Below are 19,880 nucleotides of genomic sequence, written 5' to 3'. Positions count from 1 at the left end.
ACTGAATGGTAGAAGTTGCTGCAGGTGGTCATTTAAATGGAAACTACACAGTAGCTGCAGCTGCTTCCACAGCTGCAGAAGCCTTCAGGCTTTGGGTACCCTTTGATGGGACAGAAAAAAAGAGGGAAACTTCAGACTTTTTGTTCATCAAAAGCAAAGTGCTATTTCTCTTTTCCCTTGTTAAACACCTGAGTAATCTTTGTCATTGCAGTCTAGGTGTGTTTAATAGGGTTCTAGCTCTGTGATTTTTCTTCAAAACGTGAATATTTAAACTGTAAAACAAAGGTGCCAATAAGAAACTAAGATTTGCCACTCCAAAACAGCCCAGTAAAATGGATACCTTCTGTATCACCCTGTTTTGCCCAGTCCCTGAATTATGCAGGCTGAACCTGAGCCTTACTGCTCCCCAAAAGTTGCACATCCTAGAAATGAGTACACAGGGGGATTGTTCTTACATAGAATGAAAGTTTTTAACTTCATTTATAGAGAAAAAGTTGTTCATGCAGAGCTTGAAACTTAAAAAAAAATGGAAGGTAATCATACTATTAATCTTAAACCTGTAGGTTGTGAGATTTAATTCGTTTTCTGTTGTTACTGTTGACTGCGTTATCAATTTGGTACTTCTTTGCTTGCAAGCAGATGTCCTGAGTGAGAGTGTATGGACAACAAGAGTTGTTTTAATTTCTGATTTGTTTCCCCCCATCCATCCAAATTCTGTGCAAAGCTGGGAAAGTAATGCTTAATATTTGCAGTACCTCACCCAATAGCCTCCTGTGAAGTTGCCAACTGTAATTTTTCATGACACAGTTGTACTCTACTGAGGATTGTTGCAGTCTGACCTGGTTAATGTGAGTTTGGCTTCACAGTATTTGAAAAATATAGTTGACTATAACCAAAATGCAGTTGGGTACTGTCAGTCAAGGTGTTCTTTAAACAAGTTTGTAACGTTTTCCGAAGAAAAGGCAGTGTTACTGCCGGAAGACTGGCAACGTACAAGTCCAGCCCGCTGTAAGGGCACGCTTTCTTTCCCCCAGTCACCCCCGCTGGGTCAGATCGGTCCCCTTGGCGGTGCGGGGCCGGGCCGGGGCCGCTCCCCGTCCGTGTCGCTGTCCCCGTCCCGCTCCCTCCCTCCCGCCGCGTCCCGCTTTTCATGAATGAACGCGGCGGCCGCGCTATAAATAGCCCGCGGGCTGCGCACGTCACAGGGCGCGCGGCTCCCGCCCGAGTCAGCGCCGCGGGGCGGGCCGGGGGGAGCCGAGCCGAGCCGCGCCGAGCCGAGCGGGCGGCATGCTGCCTCCCTGCCAGGGCGAGCCGCCGCCTGCCGGCGCCCCCCCGGTGTAAGGAGCAGCGGGGAGGGGGCACGGCGGCGACTGCCACCCTTGGCCCGGCCCTGCACCCCGGCTCCCGGGCATCCCGCTCTCCCGGGTAGGTCCCGCGTCGCCCGGGCGCGATCGTGCTGCTCCCCGCCGGGTGCTCCCGGGCCGGGTGCCGCCGAGCCCTGCGCGCTCCCGCAGGTGCGCTCCTTCCCCCTCGGGAGAGGGAGAGGAGGCGGCCTCCCCTCCCCGGTACCGAGTCCTCGCTGGAGCTGAGCCCTCCGGCCTCCTCTTCCAGCCACGAGGCTCGAGGCAAAAATAGATGATGCTTACGGGAAGCAGAAACCTCTTGGCGCTTGGTGCTTCTGAGTGGCATCTCCTAGAAGCCCGAAGGTTTGCAAAGGTTTATCTTTCTTCCTCTTTTTTTCCCCCCTACATTTCTCCTGCTGTGTCTGTGGAGTCTGTTTTGGGTTGCTGTGACTACAGCAGGAGGCTGCTGTGGGGGGCTTGCAGCACGCAGCTATCAGGTGTCTCCTGGCTGGACCTCTCTGAGGACCAAGAAAGGCACGCGGTAGTAGACCTTAATTTGTTCAGTCAGCCTGTAGTGGATATGGTAGCATCCAACATCTAGAGCAAAGGGAAAGCAGTCACTGGGCAGGCTGAGGAGGACTAGTCAGAGAGCTCGGGGTTGCCTTCTGCTGGTCAAAGCACTACTCAGGCTTCCAAAGGCAGCAATGTACTTGTTTAAAAATGATAGTAATAATTAAAAAAAAAAAAAAAAGCCCTTGAAGCTGTGCATATGGTCACAGTGAGAGCAAGGAAGAGATGCCAGAATATTCTCAATGACTTTGTTCATCCTCAGTCTGTGTACTATTTCAGGACACGCAGCTGACTTGAAGCCAAATGTTCAGCTTGAGCTGTAATAGAAGCTGAGGTGGAAATTAGTTTGTTCATTGTGTTCACAGGAGCTCTTAAGCTAGCACTCTTTCTAGGCAAAAATAGAGCATGTGAGGAGGAAAGCACTGTTGTTAGGACAGAGACAGAGTCGCTGTGTAACTGTTCAGTATAAGTAGCAACTGAATGGGACATATCTGTGTACAGGCTATGATTCAGGATAGGTCCCAGCACGTGGAAGTAGAGCAGCTTAATTTCTCTTCAGTAATTTTCTGAGGTCCTCTTCCATTAGGTTGTGCTTTTCTTTTTTTTATGCCCATTGGATTTGTATGCCTGATGCTATGCCTCAGGTCTGTGATGTATCCATTCACTATTAATAGAAAAAATAACTTGGTGAGCTGAATGTTTATACTGTTTTTTTTAATCTCACAGACATAATACTTACAGAGCATAAGATCTGGGACATGCTCAGATGTGTACAAGTATTTTTATCCAAGAAGAAATAAACATCAGTTTTAGCTCTGGGGAGCTTTCTAAAACTCCTGCCCTTTTAAAACTCCAGGCTTCACAAATACTGTAGAGCATTAGACTGAGAGGAAGAGCTGATCACTTGACTGGTAAATCCCAATGTTTGATTCTTTACTAATACATTTTGTTCACTGGAAAACTGTTTAAATCCTGCATCCAGATGTTGCCCTGGCTGAAGGAGCTGGAAAGACAGAGAAGCCTTGAATTTAGGAAAAGCACAGGAGCAACAGATGTTTGACATGTCCCTCCTTTGCTCCCATCTTTTCTGCCAGAAGAAAATTATCGAGTGTTGTAGAACAGAGAACGTACCTGTGACTGTCTCCCAAGCAGGGTCTGTTTTCCCCCAAGAGGGGAAAAATAAGGCAGAGCAGTCATTGCTACATACAGCAGTTACAGAGCTCACAGCAAGGCATCATTGAGGCAAAGACTGGTCAGATCAGTGTGAAAATACCCTTGGATCATGGATGGCGTGTGCATAAAAGAGCTCAAGGCCTTGTGCTGAAGGACTGGGTGGTGACATGGCGTGTGAGCTAGAGTTGGTGCCACCTGGGGTACATGCAGTGACAGTTGGGCCCTTTCTTAATAGGGGTAGGCTCATGAGATTAAACTATGGATTCCCTTTGGTTCTCACCTAACATTCTACTTTTCTGTTTTCCTATCCTTTCTGTCTGACATAAAAGACATGGCAAAAGATATGGTAATTTCTGTCTTTTTTTAAAAAAATTTTGGCGAGTCTATGTGTGGCACTAGACATTACAAGTAAACTCCACGTACACTTGCTTCTTGCACAGTTCACTTGATGTCACTGGATTTGCATTTGAGATATAAATGCAGGACTTGAGCCAGGATCTGGAAGTAGCACTTATCTGAAGTCTGGAATCATGAAGTATTTACTATTCTAGTCAGTGTTTAGATTTTTTTTTATGCTGTCGTCTAGAGATTTCATTCACCTTGTACAGTTTCCTTGTACCAATCATATGTGAGAGTAAATAAAATCACAAAAAAAATCTTCCTAAAACATCACGGATTAACACATGAGAAATATCACACAAAGTTCAAGAAACTAGAGCCGGATCCTGTCTTTTGGAACGAAAAAAGCAGAAAGTGAATTCTTCAACAGCTTCCTAGGCTAGAAGGTCACTGGTGTCTCTAGAATATTTGTCTTTGTAGTCCTAGCAAAAGTTGATAAATATATTCCCCATAGAAATGTGCAGAAGTTGGAAGAATGCCTTGTTTATTTATTTTTGGTTGGTTGGTTTCTTACCAAAGAGAGCATACAATGTCAATACCTGTCTTTATATAAATTGGTAAAATCGGTAATAACCTTTACTACAATAGCAGTAGTGTAATGCTGTATGAGCTCCTTAATTGCATAAGAGTAAGATATCATGGTGTTCATGACCATGAAAACCAGTAGTGCTGAATCAGGCTTTTTCAGTGATGCTTCTCCCTTTAATCCTGAGTTTTATATCTTATCCCAGGTACTCTTGAGCATTGCAGTCACTAAGGATTCAGCTGCAGCTTTGCCCAAAATATTGATCCAAATACCAAACCAGGAGACAAAGCATCTGATGCTGTCTACATTAGTGGGTCATGCAGTGCAGTAGCAGGGGATCTGAAAATGAAAATGTTGGTGCTGAGGTCCCAGTGTGCATGCAGTACACGTTTCAGGGGCTGCAGGTGTTACTTCAGATTACCTTTAATCTGGTGTGGGGTGAATGCTCACTCTTTAGTGGTGGGTGACATGTCTTTCACTTCAGATTAATCTGAAACAAATTCAGTTTGTTCACTTAGGTGGCTGTTCCTGATGCAAACCAAAGCATTGTAAGTGGTGATGACTGGGGTTTTTGCTTCAAAAATGTATTCTTGTCCAAACTAAAATGCTAGTAGAGCTGCACCCTTAGTCTGTTCCTGCAATGTGATCTGTTGCAGAAGGAGGAATAATCTAAGGTCTCAGTGCACAATGGCATTTTATGGGGGGCTGCTTTATGAAGTAACAGCTTTCTGGAGATGGTTACCACCTGGTCCAAATGAGTCTTGCCTGTTCTTCATTTATTCAGTTCTCAGTCACTTTTATTAATGTCAGCCACAGCTAATTTCAGTTAGTGTTGACATGCCAAGTTATGGCACACAGCAATGCCAGAGCTTGGTCACTGCCTAGCCCCTTGTGTTTGCTGTGGGTATCTCTGGTAAATGGAAAGCAGCCACTGGAGCCAGGTGCATCCTGAATCCTGACAAAACGCATTCGCAAAACTATGCGAGAGCCTTAAATCAACCATGTGCCAGTCCAGATTATTTCCCTCTTACTGGGGGTGGGTTCAGTGTGGTCACTCTTCCTCACATCTCTCTGCACAGCAAAAAAGAAGAAACAGAAGGAACTTTAAGGGACTGCTCTGCATCATGGCGTGTTCTTGAGGTAGACTGAAGAACTGATGAAGGGAGGGGTAGCAGTGTTGTAGGTTCTCCCACAGTACAGAAAAGATTCATCCTAGATTCTTGTACCTGGCTTCTGAAGTGGTTAAACATCCTTTACCTGCTGTATGGATTAATTTCTAGAGACATGATCTCATCACAGAGGATATTACAATGTATGTCACAGGTCAAAATAATACGTAATCTGCTCAGAGTAATCAGCTTGTTGATTTCTGCACTTCAGGTCTCCCAGAACCTGTCAGAAAATTGACATAGTTCAAGTCTACTGCTGGCATTTGCATTTGGTTCTCTTTTGTCTGAAAGTCTGTGAGTAAAACACAAAGACATGTCCTTGTGGACTGCGCACTTCAGGAGGCTCAAGAGTATCACAGATTTTTGGTTGTCTAAGGAAGTGCTCCAATGGTGTTGTGTCATCACAGAGGTAGGCTGGGTTTGATGAAGGGCCCTAATCCACACAAATGAACAGTAAGTTCCCCTGCTTTTTTTCCCTGGCATATGTGTGTGTTCATCCGTTTAGATTCTGAAACAACACATGGCAGGTTAGATATTGAGAACAAACATTTCACTTTCACATTTGCTCTGGCTCATGCACTCTTTGGTCCTTGCCAGTGTGCCAGTGCCTTGGGATTCTGCACTGCAAGGTAATGACTTAACGTCTGAAGAACTTGGTATTTTGCATCTCCTTTTGCAGTGTCAATGGTTGCAAGCAGTAACTTTGTAACTTGGGGATGGAGGTAAGATCATTGCTTACCCTTGTCAATTTATTCATGCCCCTTTTGATGTGTTATTGGGTAATGGCTCACTGAGGGTATCACTCTGAAAGTATGCTCAAAAAATACATCTTCAGACTAGATTGAAATATGGAGTACCTAGAAATGCTCTTTCAAATGTTTTCAGAAGAGTGTATTTTTCAGGAATAAATGTTGATGGGTTTACTACCTTTCTGCTGGCCTGAGTTTTTCAAACAATTCCCACTCACACCATCCACGTTACGTAGTAGCAAATTTTGGTGTCTCTTTCCATTAGATTCCTTAAGTAATTGTGATGACATAATTTTGGTTGGCAACCTGTTTGTTTGAAAGCCTTTCTGTTTTGCATGTTTAATTAGATTCCTTGAGACAGGTTAGAATTTTTTTTTATTATTTTTTTCCCATGAAATAACTTAAAGAAAAGCTTTACTGGGCAGGCAAGGTCCTTACATGCTGTCACTCTGAAACTTCAGCTAAAGAGTTTGCTCTTAATGCAAGAACAAAGTAACGTGCTTGCTTGTTTTCATGCTAAGAGATGCTCTCTCAGTCTTATTGGACATGTTTAAACACTAAGCTAAGAAGTAAATGCCTGCAGGATCACTCCATAATCACTGATTAAAGTAGACACTCTTGGTGATTTGTTTGTCCTGTTTTGCTGAAGAGAAAAGAGTTGATAAGTAGCTACTGCTCTTTGAAAAATCTTGGGTATATTTAGTATAAACTAAGTAATGATTTAAAACACGTAGGAAGTTCGAAGTGGGCAGTTAGCTGCACAGGCAGTGAGATCCATAAGGGTGGATATCTGATCCCATATAGGGTTTTATAGGGACGGCTCCTGGGGATTGCTATTAGGTTTGCATCTTCATCCACTTTCGTTCCAGAAGAGAAAATTGCAATTATAGCTTTAAACATATTAAACTGCATTCTTAAAGCAAGGCAAGTTCATGATTAGGGTCTGGTTATATTTCGTATGTAAATATACTTACATTCATGCATACATAGAGAGCCGTTGTGTGTGTCTGTCATGTTTAATCTGTGTTCTAGTGCACTAGATGATTAAATGATTTGCTCCATCTACAGATCTGTTGGAAAATTTCTCTAGAAAAGCAGTGTTTCATTACTGAGGCTGACTAGCCAGAAGGATCTGCATGCTATAGCAACCACAACTGTTTTTAGTGATAATAATAACAACTCATTCAGCATTGAGGAAAAACTAAGCAAAAAAGCAAGCATCCTTCAGAATTCAAGGTAAAACAACAGAGGAAGAAATTAGTGACCAAAAACGTCAGCAAGCTATGGTTCATGACAGTAACCTTACACCTTCTTTGGAAATAAATCAGCTTTATTTAGAATAATTCTTTCCTGCCAATGAAGTTAATTAATTAATTGGTTTTATCTTAGATCTTGAATCTACTCACATCTGATTTTTGGCTGTCTCCTCATCATATGCCAGCAATCAAGGGTAACAATGTAAAAATAGAAACATCCTAAGAGATTTTTATGATCCTATGTTATTCTTGTGGGTATCTTTTTTTCATTTCCATCCATCTGCTCATCCTTCCTTAGAACTGGATTAAGCAGCTGAATCTTTCACTGCTTTCTTTGTGGGAACAGCCATGTTCAATCTGATGGTTCCCCTAGTAGATTTTTTAGTGCTCCTCATTTGCTGACCTTTCTGTTCTTCTGTGGCTTTTTTGCCAGTGTCCTCTCTAAGATTGGTCATACTTCCAGTAACTTTCCTCTTACTTTTTCCTTTTGTCTTTTGTTGGTAAACTATTGCAGGTTGTAGGTTGGGTTTGGCAAGTTTTTCATTGGTGCTGGAATTTTATGCTACTATTTCTTAAGCTTCACATAAGCTGGATTGCTCTTGTCTGACCAGTTTTGGTTTAGTTCCTGTTGGCTCTCCCAGATGTTACCAGACTTTCAGAGCTCAAATCTTTTTTTTTTTTTTTTTTTTTTTTTTAAGTTTTGCAACAACATATTTAGCATTTTTAATCAGGGTGATTATATAATAGGTTTAGCATGAGCTTAACCTAGTGGATACCTTAAAAAAAAAAAAAAAAAAAAAACCTGACCATGTCTGTATCTTTAAAGTCTTGTATGTATTCCTGCCTTTAATCATTCCAGAAGCCAGAAAGATTCTGGTTACATTTGTAAGCATTTAATCCACACATTTTGCTAATTGTTTACACTGTAATTTATAGCTTGTGTCAGATTTATTTGAGGTGTCTGAGTATCTGTCCAGGCTTATGTCTGTCAGTCTCTTTAGAAGCTATTTCTGTTTTAATCACTCTCTGAAAACTAGTGAACAATATTAAAATGATCTGCATTTTTAGTACAGAGATACTTCATATCTGGTAGCGTGGTTTTAAGAGCTTTCCTTAACATAGCCACGAAGGTTTAGGTTTGTTTTTTTTTTGTTTTGTTTTGTTTTTCTATTCCCAGTTTATTTTAATCTGTCCTGTGCAGTATTGAGTCATGCTAAAAATATCTTCATTAGTCTGTCATTGATCTACAACAGGGCATTCAGGCATGCTGTGTCTGAGTTCTGTGATATCTTTGCCTTAGGTAAATCAGTAAGTATATCAGAAAAAAAAATCATTTTCACGTGTTCCTTTTCTAGGATTCTCAAATAATTGCATTGATTTCTTATTATGTTTATTAAGATTTGCCTATTAATTTTAAACTTGCTTTGTTATTCTCTTGGAATTTTTTTAACATTCCAAACCCTGCACTTAATACATATTTTGTGACTGACTGTAGTGCATTTTTGCAGAACTACCACTTAGAAATTTTTGAAGAATTGTAAAATCAGATTCTTATAAAAGCGCTTCAACTAATCTGGATAGCAACATTTAAATGGAATATTGGGTTGGAGGAAAACTTATTTTGGAATCTCTCTGCTTGGTAGTTTAAAACCAACCAGACACACTGGCTGGCTATGCACCTTCATCTTGTTTTCCAGCCTTGTAAACACATTCCATCTGTGATGTCTAGTCCATGCATGAATAAAATATGAAGTAATTTAACACCATGTATTATGTTGGGGGTTACTCTTAATTCTCAGACTTGAAATGAAACATTTTTAGATCACATATTGAAACTTCATGGGGCTTTTGCTGCTCAGTTAGGTCCCTGGCTTTGAGGCAGCAGTGTACAAATATCTTATTTTCTGTAATGTGGAAAACACCATAGTGTTTGTCTTCTTTTATTTATATCATGGCTGTATTCTTGGAAAGGATGGGTGGGAGGAAAGAGGAATTCTCTCTCTTTCTAGCTCTCTTATATTTGGATTCATGGAGATTGTACAGAGCCCATGTGCCTTCCCAGGTGTAAGCCTGATGAGAGCTTGCATGCAACCAGCAGCTGTGGTTGAATGGCAGAAGTAACTGGAAAGTCTCTGTAGTCCTTTACTGCACAAGTAGTAACCTTTCAGGATGCAGGTCACAACTCAGATGAAAGAACAAAGGCAATATCTTAATAGCTTTCTTTCCTTATCAGCTAAAACCTCTTGCTGGCATCTTGCCGACATAGCAGGTTGGTATCACAGGCCCATTAAGTTTACATGCAGTAGATATTACGCATACAAGCTTGAAACCACATTGTCTGCTGTAGAGTCACTGGGCCCACGTTGCAGACTAGGGTAGAACAGCCCTCTAACATGTATCCTTACGTGCTAGTCTATGCTGTGGCATTTCCTGAAGCATTCCATGTCTGTGAAAACTTAGCAGTGTGACACATCAGTGGCACATACTCACTCTTGCACAGCTCTCAATGTGGTCTCTAATTTCTCCCAGCCACACATAAATATCGATTAAAACAACTGTATCATAGCCATTACAGGTCTTCTTTGGCAGTCCATGCTCAAAATTTTAAATATTTGTATAGTATTCAGTCCTAACACTGGCTTTTTTTTTCCAGCATACATCACTTAAAGTAGTGAAAGAATGCACTTAAAATTAGTGGTTGGTTCCCAACTACTAAATACATGCTTTTTCTTAAGTAGTAACATAGTGATTGACACAATTAAAAATGTACACCAGAACAGCTTGTATCTAATATTTTGGATAACCTGATAGTTAACATGTATTCTACATTTATGAGCAAATGAGGTATTGTAGTGGGTTTACGTGGCAAGGTTTTGGTAGCAGGGGGCCATAGGGGTGGCTTCTGTGAGAAGGATCTAGAAGCTGCCCCATGTTTGGTAAGGGCCCCACTGCTGACCAGAGCCGAGCCAATAAGTGATGTTGTTTTGTGCCTCTGTGAGAGCATATTTAAGACAGGGAAAAAAAAAACGCTGCACCACACAGCAGCTGGGAGAGTGAGAGGAGTGAGGAACAGCCTTGCGGGCGCCAAGGTCAGTGAAGAAGGAGGGGGAGAGGTGCTCCAGGCGCCGGAGCAGAAGTCCCCTGCGGCCTGTGGTGAGGACCATGGTGAAGCAAGTTGTCCCCCTGCAGCCCATGGAGTACCACGGTGGAGCAGGGTTCCACCCTGCAGCCCATGGAGGAGACTACGGTGGAGCAGGTGGACCTGCACTGACGGAGGCTGTGGCCTGTGGAAGACCCCTGCCGGAGCAGATTCCAGGCCGGACCTGTAGCCCGTGGAGAGGAGCCCACGCAGGAGCAGGTGACCTGGCAGGAGCTGCTGCCCGTGGGGGATCCAGGTTGGAGCAGTTTGCTCCTGAGGGATGGACCCCGTGGTACGGACCCAGATCTGGAGCAGTTCTTGAAGAGCTGCTGCCTGTGGGCAGCCCATGCTGGATCAGTTCGGCAAGGACTGCATCCCGTGGGAGGGACCCCACAGCACAGGGGACGAGAGTGACCGAGAAGGAGCGGCGGAGAAGAAGCGCTATAGACTGACCATAACCCCCATTCCCCTGTTCCCCTGCGCTGCTCAGGGGGAGGGAGTGGATGGGGGAGAAGGTGCTTTTGGTTTCTTTCCTTTGTTTCTCACTTCTCTAGCTTGTTAGTAATAGGTTATAAATCTTACTGTCTCCCTATGCTGAGTCTGTTTTGCCCATCATGATAATTACTGTGCAATCTCCCTGTCCTTATCTCAACCCTTGAGCCCTTTTCATGATATTTTCTCCCCGTTCCTCTTTGAGGAGGGGGAGTGAGGGAGTGGTTGTGGTGGAGCTCGGCTGCCCACCTGAGTAAAACCACCACAGATATGAATACTAAAAAAGCTACTGAAACAAAAGACACTCAATGACTTATCTGTAGTGCTTTCTTCTCAGGAAAAAAGGACATAGCTTCAGATGATGATCAGTGTTTGGTCAGTTTAACTGTTTTACATTTCCTTGCTGAAATAGCTGTTAGGCAAGCCTTTCTGAACAAGTTTGTGCCTTGCACTTTCCCTTTTCCCCTTCCTTGATTATATTCCCCAGCAGAGACCAGATTGCTGGAGACTTTTTAGACGTTAGAAAACCAAAATCAGATATGTTGAACTATGATCCCATGTCCCTTTATATGAAAATAACAGACTTCTGTAGAAAATGTGCAAAGTTGACTTAAGTCTTTCAAATATCCCTCTGTTCTGGCTTACGTTCATATCCAAGCATTGTTCAATACATTTACTTAAATATTCTTTGGCAATAACTTTCCATCAGGCTAGTATCTTCAACAATCTAAGTCTCTTTATTTTTTCTGTATCACATTAAAAAGTTTGTGGGTATATATGAGTGTATTTGCAAGTTTCTGCTGGGCTGTTAGGTTTCGTTTGGGTCCCTGATCTTTACAAACTTCCTTGGAAAATTAAGGGTGTGTAATACATGCAGGAATTAATGGGAGTTGTGGTTTGTAGAGAACAGAGTCTCTGGAGTCATCTTACAAGTCAGTTTTATTGTGTGCATATAACTAAAACCATCTGTGTGACTTGGTCTTAGCAATATTGTTTGGAGAGCCCTAAATCAAATCCTGAATGGGCAAGATTACTGAAGGCAGGTTTGTACTAGAATCCTTCAGGTTAAAGCTACTGATGCCCAGTCTTTTCTCCTTTGTAGCGTAAAAAGCATTAGCAAAAGCTAAGTTTGTGCTAGTTGTCCTTGTTTCACCAAGATCTATCCTCTGGAAACAGGCTTGTGTTTACAGAAACCGAAGTGAAAATAGCATGTGAACAGCATAAACTGACTGCGGTCAAAATAGCCCTGCATTTGCATAACTGTGCAGTATTTAAAGGACCAGCTAGCTTGCTTTGGTACAGTTTACTACAGGCTTTTCCTTGAGACTTTGTCCTCTTCAAGCATCTCTGAAGAAGTGGAATTAGAGGGCTCTGGTTCTAAGCAGCATTGTTTTGTACAGTAATAGAAAATAAGTCTAACTGTCTTGTTACAGTTCTTGATAAATGGACACTGACATGGACTACGAAAGACCCAACGTTGAAACTATCAAGTGTGTGGTGGTTGGAGATAATGCAGTGGGGAAGACTCGTCTAATTTGTGCAAGAGCATGCAATACAACCTTGACTCAGTATCAGCTGCTGGCAACTCACGTACCAACTGTCTGGGCCATTGATCAGTACCGTGTCTGCCAAGAGGTAAGGACTGCAGGTCTACAAAATATGGAGCACATGCTGTGAGGTTGTACTAATGTTTATTGGCTAGCCTTTCTTTGCCAGAATGCAGCAATGAACTCACAAGTATTGTACGTGCAGTTTCTTCTGCAGCCGTGGTCTGATATGCAAGGAAGCTGACATCTCCCCAGGTCTCTCATTCCAAAGTATTTTTTTCTGAAATTAAAGGTACTTTTAAAAGCTGTACATTCTGCTTGTGTTTTATAAAATATAGCATTCAACAAAGACTACATGTGATAGACTCTTGATGTAGCATGCTTTTGATCTCTTTACAAGGCAAATTAGAAACGTACTTGTTTGATGGAGGAAGAGAGAACATAATGTGTATTTTGTTTTAGGTCCTTGAACGCTCACGAGATGTTGTGGATGAAGTGAGTGTTTCTCTCAGGCTGTGGGATACATTTGGGGACCACCACAAAGACAGACGCTTTGCTTATGGAAGGTAAGTTGATCCAAACTAAACTTCAAATCATATTTGTAGTAAAATTTCAGAGCAGTAGAATTTGCAAATCTTGGTTTTTAAAAAGCAAGGACTTAAAAACAATCAAGGGTTATCATATTCCTGCCTACTGCAAAGAGGATTATATACTGCAAGGATTAAAAAGAGATAAATATTTTAAAAGCAGCATAGTTTTACTACACTACATTTCCTTGAAAAGCCTGCTAAGCTCTGTCAACAAATGTTGTCCCATTTCAAACTTTAAAAAACATTCCCAAAATATGATTGTGGTTTTACACAAAATTGAACGTCAGCAGTCCCTGCCTGTTTAAGTGGTGTATGATATAATTACCTACTTGTTGCTGAGCTAACAAGCAGAGATGTTGGAAAACTGATGGAAGGAATAGTTCTTGTATTAAAACCTGTGACATTGACTGGGCAGCTCACCTATTGAGAACAGAGCCCATTCCATCACAGGTGAGACTCTTCTGTATTTTGTTATTTAAAGCTAAAGAAAGGAAAAAATGTTCTTCCATAAGTATCAAGTGTCTGTTAGTGAATGGATTACGCTCAAAAAGCTTTAAAGAAAAAAAAAGTAATCTGGATTATTCCAGCATGTATAACATAACTTCAGCATGGACTTCAACAAGGACTGAAAGCATGTACAATAACAGACTACCTCTATGGGGCAAATACTTAGCTGAAGAAGATGGCTGATGGACAGTTTTTTTGGATAGTTTTTTGTTTTGTTTTGTTTTTCCATAACTGACATTTAAGCAGGGTCTTGGTCTTCACACATTTTTTTCACCTTTTCAAGCTTATTTTTCCATATTCTTTCTGCTTCAGTCTCTGCAGATGACCAAGCTTCCATAGACTTTTTTTTTTTCCAGGTGGGAATGTCCACTGTAGATTTTGTGTTCCAGCTTTGGATTTCATGTTGCCAAAATGTACTGTCTTACTGTTTTCACGCTGTGCTACCTGATGAAATGAGGGACTTTGGAGGTTGACTTTTTTCTTTGTCCCTCAGAATCACTGCAGAGGGTTCTGCTGGTTGAATCCGTCAGTTAAATTTTCACAGTGTAAAACTCTGTACAGCAGTTGGTACAAACCGTCCTTTGTATACAGCCCTGTGTTAGTGGTCTATTTTAAGAGTCATGAATTAGCTTGAACTTTGCATCAGAAGCTAAGGCAGCACCGCAGCAGTCCAGGGCTACAAAACCTGTGCCATTTGTCAATAATCTCTGTGTGTGACTTTAAGGTAACATGGACCTTAATACTCGGTGCTGCTCAAGTATGTGAGTAGATACTGTTTTAACATTTAGCAGCATATGGAGCCTACTTTGATAAATATGGATGTAACTTAACATTTCCTCTAACCGTTCATCTTTGGTGTGGCCTCCTGATATTCTGCAACAGATACTGTGTCACTGAGAAGATTACTGGAGATTAAGAAAACAAAATCAGGCGTGTTCTGAACTCTGATCCACTGTCTACTGACAGGACAGGAGAGGGGGGGAAAACAACATGCTTAGCGTCTAATCGTGCAAAAACCAAGGGGGCCGTGAATAACTTGAGATCTCATGGGATTAAGCATGTGAACATAGGAATTCATTTGTGATGTTAGCAGAACTGAACCTATGTAGAATCAGGTTTGTTATGCCCTGGTCAACTTAAAAAGGTTGTTTGGGAAACTTACGGTGCTGTTAGTAGTTTTTCTTCTGCAAGTTTCTTAATCTAGTATGTAACTGGAATCTCTAAAGAATTTATTTTTTAAACAGAATTTCAGTTGTAATATTTCCTAACTGTAAACACTGATCAGGTGGTACTTCTTTCTTTTTTTTTTAAGTTAGTTTTATTTTGAATAAGCTGTTTAACATTTTATCTATTGTAGCATTTCTGAACATTGTACCATTCAATAAAAATATTGAATGTTCACATTTATATGAATTGATTTTAAATTACCTTTTTTATATTGAACTAGTCTACTCCTAGGTGAGGCAGTACAGTTAAAGATGCAGTTTATGCCAAACTGCTCAAGGCTACATCTCCAAGTACCCAGTGCTTCTGGTTGTCTGAAATATCATTTAATGAGATATCCTTTCAATTTCCTTCAAAATTGTTTTATGCCTATGCTCCTTGTGCAAGGAAAGGTTTATTTCAGCCAAGACCTCTAATTGTCTTAAACCTGGTGTAACAAGAACCAGCAGGTCACTAATTCACCTGTTGCTCATTGGAAAATATTATTCCATACAGTTCTGCAAAACGTTATATAAATAGATTATGCTATTGATGACAGGGTGAACAGTTAGCAGGACTTGCAGCAAAGATAAATCCTTCTTAATTCTTTATTTTTCACAGATAGAAATGTGAAAAGAGATTGATTAAAGGAATGTTTTACTGCTATTTTTTTGTGTGAGAGGAAGAGAGAAACATTTCGGTGTTAATGAGAATGTAATAGTTAATGTTTGTACTGACATCATTTAAAATGGGCGTGTGGAGAGTGAGATCCAGCTCACGTTCTACTGTGTGGTGTTCAGTTTAATAATCACGTTCCTACAGGAGCTTTGGGAAACAGATCCTGGCAGATTAAGGGAGGGAGAGGGAGGTGGCTGGAGGGACTTGTGGAAATATTTTCTGCAGTGTTTTACAGCATTACTTTTTTTTTTTTTTTTTTTCCTTAAACTTGAGTGTATGTTTTAGTTTTGGAGGTATCCTGTTGAGTTCAGCTTAGGCACCATGTGATGTCAAATAGTCATCTGGTGATACTCTCCCACAGGGTTTCATTTGATGCAAAATCACTCCAAAGTGACAATAACAAAAATACAACGTCTTTGTTAAGATTAGCATATTCATTTCCAGCACCTAGTCACCTCTTCATCCAGTAACAACATAGTCTCAGTGCTATTGCATTCTGTAAGACTGCAAATCTGAAGTGGGAACTTCATATAAGGCTGAAGTTGCTATTATGTTCCAGTGTCCCTGGGGGGCACAGAACTGCATGTGTAAAGACATGAAAACATCTACATTTACATTTCTATCAGCTTGTCAGGATTCTCTACCCTCTGTCCTCCTGTCCAATCTGGTTTTGTTTGAACATCATGTCATCGTGTTCAAACCATTTCTAAAAGCAAAATGGGAAAAAGAGTGGCTTGCACTTGTTTTCCTTTTGCTTCCTTTTTTTTTTTTTCCCAGGTAAACACGTCTGACTACAATTTGATTAATAAGTTTTTGATACATGCAGCTCAAGTATGTGTAAACATGAGCTCAAATCTGCAAAGGGTTAATTCAGTCCCAAACAAATATTTATCCTCAATACTATGAATGTGGTTTGTCAGCTAATGCAGCCAGGATGATTTATTTACTTGCGACTTAAATATGAGCTGTAGACCAAACAAAATCTGTTCATACAGCATGGGCAGAAAACAGCTTTTTCCTTGTGACTTATAAATGTGAATGAGCCTTTCTGTGAGACTGCTGACAGAGCCTCTTAAAATATGTTTAGAGTATTTTCTCTGTTGTGAATGGATTTCCTAAGCCTTGTGGGTATTGTATGTACACAAAGAAACATGTGTATTTGTCTTTTTCTGTGTGATTACAGTTCCCTTAACCAGTTAATTCAATGTAATTGAATCCACAAAAATATACCTTCTGACTGCTGCTGAAATGATTCCTTGAGTTACGGGTTTATCACCATTATTTGAAGATTTCTGCCAATCTGTTTAAAAGTTGTTTTGTTTTCTCTTTCTTAAAATACAGTGATAATGGTATTTATGTAAAAACAAAACCCAGGTAAATTTGATGTAAAATGGTATTTGCCTTCAGGAAATACAGTGAGATTAGGACAAGGTGGGTGTCTTTGCAGAGTTACCAGGCCTTTAGATAGATCAGTGTCCCCGTCATTCACTGTGTCTTCGTTGAGAATTGAGCCAGGAGCTGCTCTCCTTTCTTCAGAGAAAGACCAAGGTTTCAGAAGTGATTTGAATAAAAGCCCACACTTTTGCAGGACTCCTTGTCCTGAGAATCCTTGTTTTCATATTACAATAATTCTCTTTCCACATACCTGATGAGCTGTTTACTGACATGGATTGGAGGGGAGCATCAGAGATGTGTCTCTGCAGCAGTAGTACTTAACAGACACAGGAGTCTCTTGCTTTGATGACAAAGGGTCAGCTGGTGGGGAATCCACTTGCTTTCAGATGTGCGTCTTTGCCCTTGCTGCTTCCTTTTGCTACCACAAAAGCAAAAATACTGTGCAGTATCTTCAAATCATCTTCCAATACTAAAATTTGTGAGCCTTGCCTCTACTTTACAGTGGTTTATAGGCTATTCAGGTTCTTCACCAAGCAGTTTTGAAGAAATGTAAAGAACATTTTTGATATTTGATATGAAATGTTTTTTTTCTTTCATGTTTGATTCAGATCAGCCCCAAGAAAGACTAGAATAAGTAGAGAGGTTCATAGATGGATTGCATCCTCAAGAGATTTTATTTTGATAAGAAGTGTGCATGCACTAATTTTTTCTTCTTTCATTTTGTACACTAACATTTGAGGCTTTTCCACTCAGTCAGTGGGAAAGTATACACTTCATGTATAAAGCAGTAAAATCAAAGCAGATCTACTATGTGTTTTCTCAGCATCCCACCATAGTTCCATATTGTGAGTAGAAAGAGGTTGGAATTGCTGTTAAGAATCCTTCCTTCTTTAAAAAGTCAGTTATGTGCCAAATGAACGTTAGTGGGGTCTGAGACTCAATTTGACATATATGTAATGTATCTAGAATAAAGAGAGAGCTGTAATACTTCAAGCCTTCCTTGAGTGAAAGTATGTATCAAATACTATTTACTGTATTTCATAATTTTCCATATTTCCCTTGCTCTCACAAGTCACTGTCTGGGGGAGGCAATGGGAAGAGGGCATGTGGGCTTTATCTTAAGTACTGCAAGGAAAAACCAGAATCTTTAAGAAATGCTAAACCTAGGAGATGGCTTTCTGTAGAAATCTTTATCTCAGTGAATTATTTCTTTGTGTGTATGTGCTAGGTAGAGTTCTTGAGCTGTTTTCTACACCAAGGCTCTCAGGATCTCAGTACGGATTTCTTTATAAATGTATCATAATATGCAGAAAAAGGTATAAGTGTTTTAAACTCAATTCACTTATCAATAACTTGTTGACATCAACTTGCCAGCAGAAGCTTCCTGACAACGGTTGTTGCTGGGGTATTTTTGTGTGTGTTTTTTTTTTTAATGTACTTTTGAAAAAGTAATGAATAATATGCTGGTTTGGGGAATAGCCCAAGAAAAGCAAAAATAATGGTAGTCCGTATTTTTCCCCAGATTAACAGATGCTAGCTGTGTCTTTATTTATGTTCAGTTTTCATGTATTCCATGACTTCAGAAGTAACTCACATGCTGGATGCAAACCAGAACCCACCATTCTCTCCTCTTCTGTAGGATTTTTGCCTCCCTTTTCATCTTGTTCCTGTTGTTGTCCTTCATTAGCACTTAAAAGGAATCATGCTTTTAATTAACTTCAGGATCTAGGTTTGAATCTTCCTTTTTCTGTTTGTTTTCCATCCTCACATCCATCCCCTACCTTTAAATATTTTTTCTTCTACCAAATACCATTGATTTAGATGACACATTAGCTAAATCTCTTCTTACCTCTTTTAAGCTGTGTTTTTTCTAATGGAACATTAGTTCCTGGTATTTTTTAAGAGGATGGGATGGGAGTTAAGAAGGGGTTCGTTTGTTTCCTTTATTTTTCTGCAGTATCTTTGATGAAAGTTGATTGGTTCTCTGCAGAGAAATAACGTGTAATTCTCATATATAAGCTGCTTCTGTACAATAACAGAAAATAAGCTTGTAAAGCTCACCTTTCTCTATGTGTCTGTTTTGTCCATTGTTTTGTGAGTTATTTTATCTTCCACCTGAAGGCAGCAGTCAGCTGACAAAAACATTCTTAGCTAAATCATTATCAGTCCCTTTTTATGGTATTATGAGTTCTGGTGTCTCTCTTGCTGGCTTTGTCTTTTTCCATCCTTCTCCATTGACTTGGTGTTCAGGCTTTGTGTCTTGCTTGTATAAACCTTGATATGAAAATTTAAGAATTTCAGCTTCAGTTAACTATCTCTAGAATTCTGTTTATCTTTTTTTTTTCTCTTGTGTTAAGAATGAAGTAATCAAAATCTCTGCTCCTGGGGAGGGAGTGGGTGTGTGTAGTGTATATTATGGATGCGTATGGTACAAACATATCAGATCCAAGGAGAGTTTTACTGAGTTGAGGCTGGTAAAATTTGGCCCAGAATCATGCTAGGGTAGCTTGCAGGCAGCCTATTTCAGCTGCAAAGTTTTATTTAGCACTTTGTATTTTTGTATTTTTCATATGCATATGCTGAACCAGAGTTATAGGTAAATTTAATTCTTACAGCCAGCAATAAAATGAAGCAAATCCCCAAACTGTGTAAGCAGCCCTTTAAATTAAAAATAAAATTATTTTCTGCTTCTTATGTTGTTCCACACGATTTTGTCATTCTTTTTAGCACTATTGCTGGTCAGGCATTTGAACAATAATAGCTCTTACAGCTTTCTGCTATGGAGGTTGAGGTATTTTAATCCTTCTTCATGATACAAAACTTTTTGTCATTCTCTGTACATGCACCACTACTTTCCCATGAGTACCTCAAAGGAAATAGGAGAGATTTTTAAATGCTTGCACTTAAGAATGGTGTATTGTTTGTAAGGAATGTATGGGGTAATTTTCCACTTTTGAAGCACAGCCTTGAAATATGCAATTTTCCTGAAGGTAGCTTTATCATCTTATTATTACTGTTGTTTCTTACTAAAAATGATGTTACAGAAACTTTAGAAATAGATCTGCATGTTACTCACCACCAAATCTGAATATATTTCAGGGCATTTTGACAGTTTCGCACATTACACCAGTACTTAAGAAGCTT

General features: G+C 40.4%; 1 protein-coding gene across 8 annotated transcripts in view; it reads left to right on the top strand.

Annotated features, from left to right (window-relative positions):
• The window catches only part of RHOBTB1 (Rho related BTB domain containing 1), a 52,403-nt gene that overhangs the window by 13,968 nt on the left and 18,555 nt on the right, over positions 1 to 19,880 (top strand). For 5 of the 8 annotated variants that reach the window (XM_080597968.1, XM_080597967.1, XM_080597961.1 and 2 more), the window contains exons 3-4: positions 12,250 to 12,451; positions 12,826 to 12,929. In XM_080597968.1, the coding sequence (XP_080454094.1) occupies positions 12,260 to 12,451; positions 12,826 to 12,929 (296 nt within the window). In that variant the 5' untranslated portion in view covers positions 12,250 to 12,259. The other 3 variants (XM_080597964.1, XM_080597965.1, XM_080597966.1) reach the window with 3 other exon arrangements.

Source organism: Anser brachyrhynchus (assembly GCF_964034855.1).
Source record: "Anser brachyrhynchus genome assembly, chromosome: 6".
In the NCBI taxonomy this organism is placed as follows: domain Eukaryota; kingdom Metazoa; phylum Chordata; class Aves; order Anseriformes; family Anatidae; genus Anser; species Anser brachyrhynchus.
This window is presented reverse-complemented; position numbering and strand designations above follow the sequence as displayed.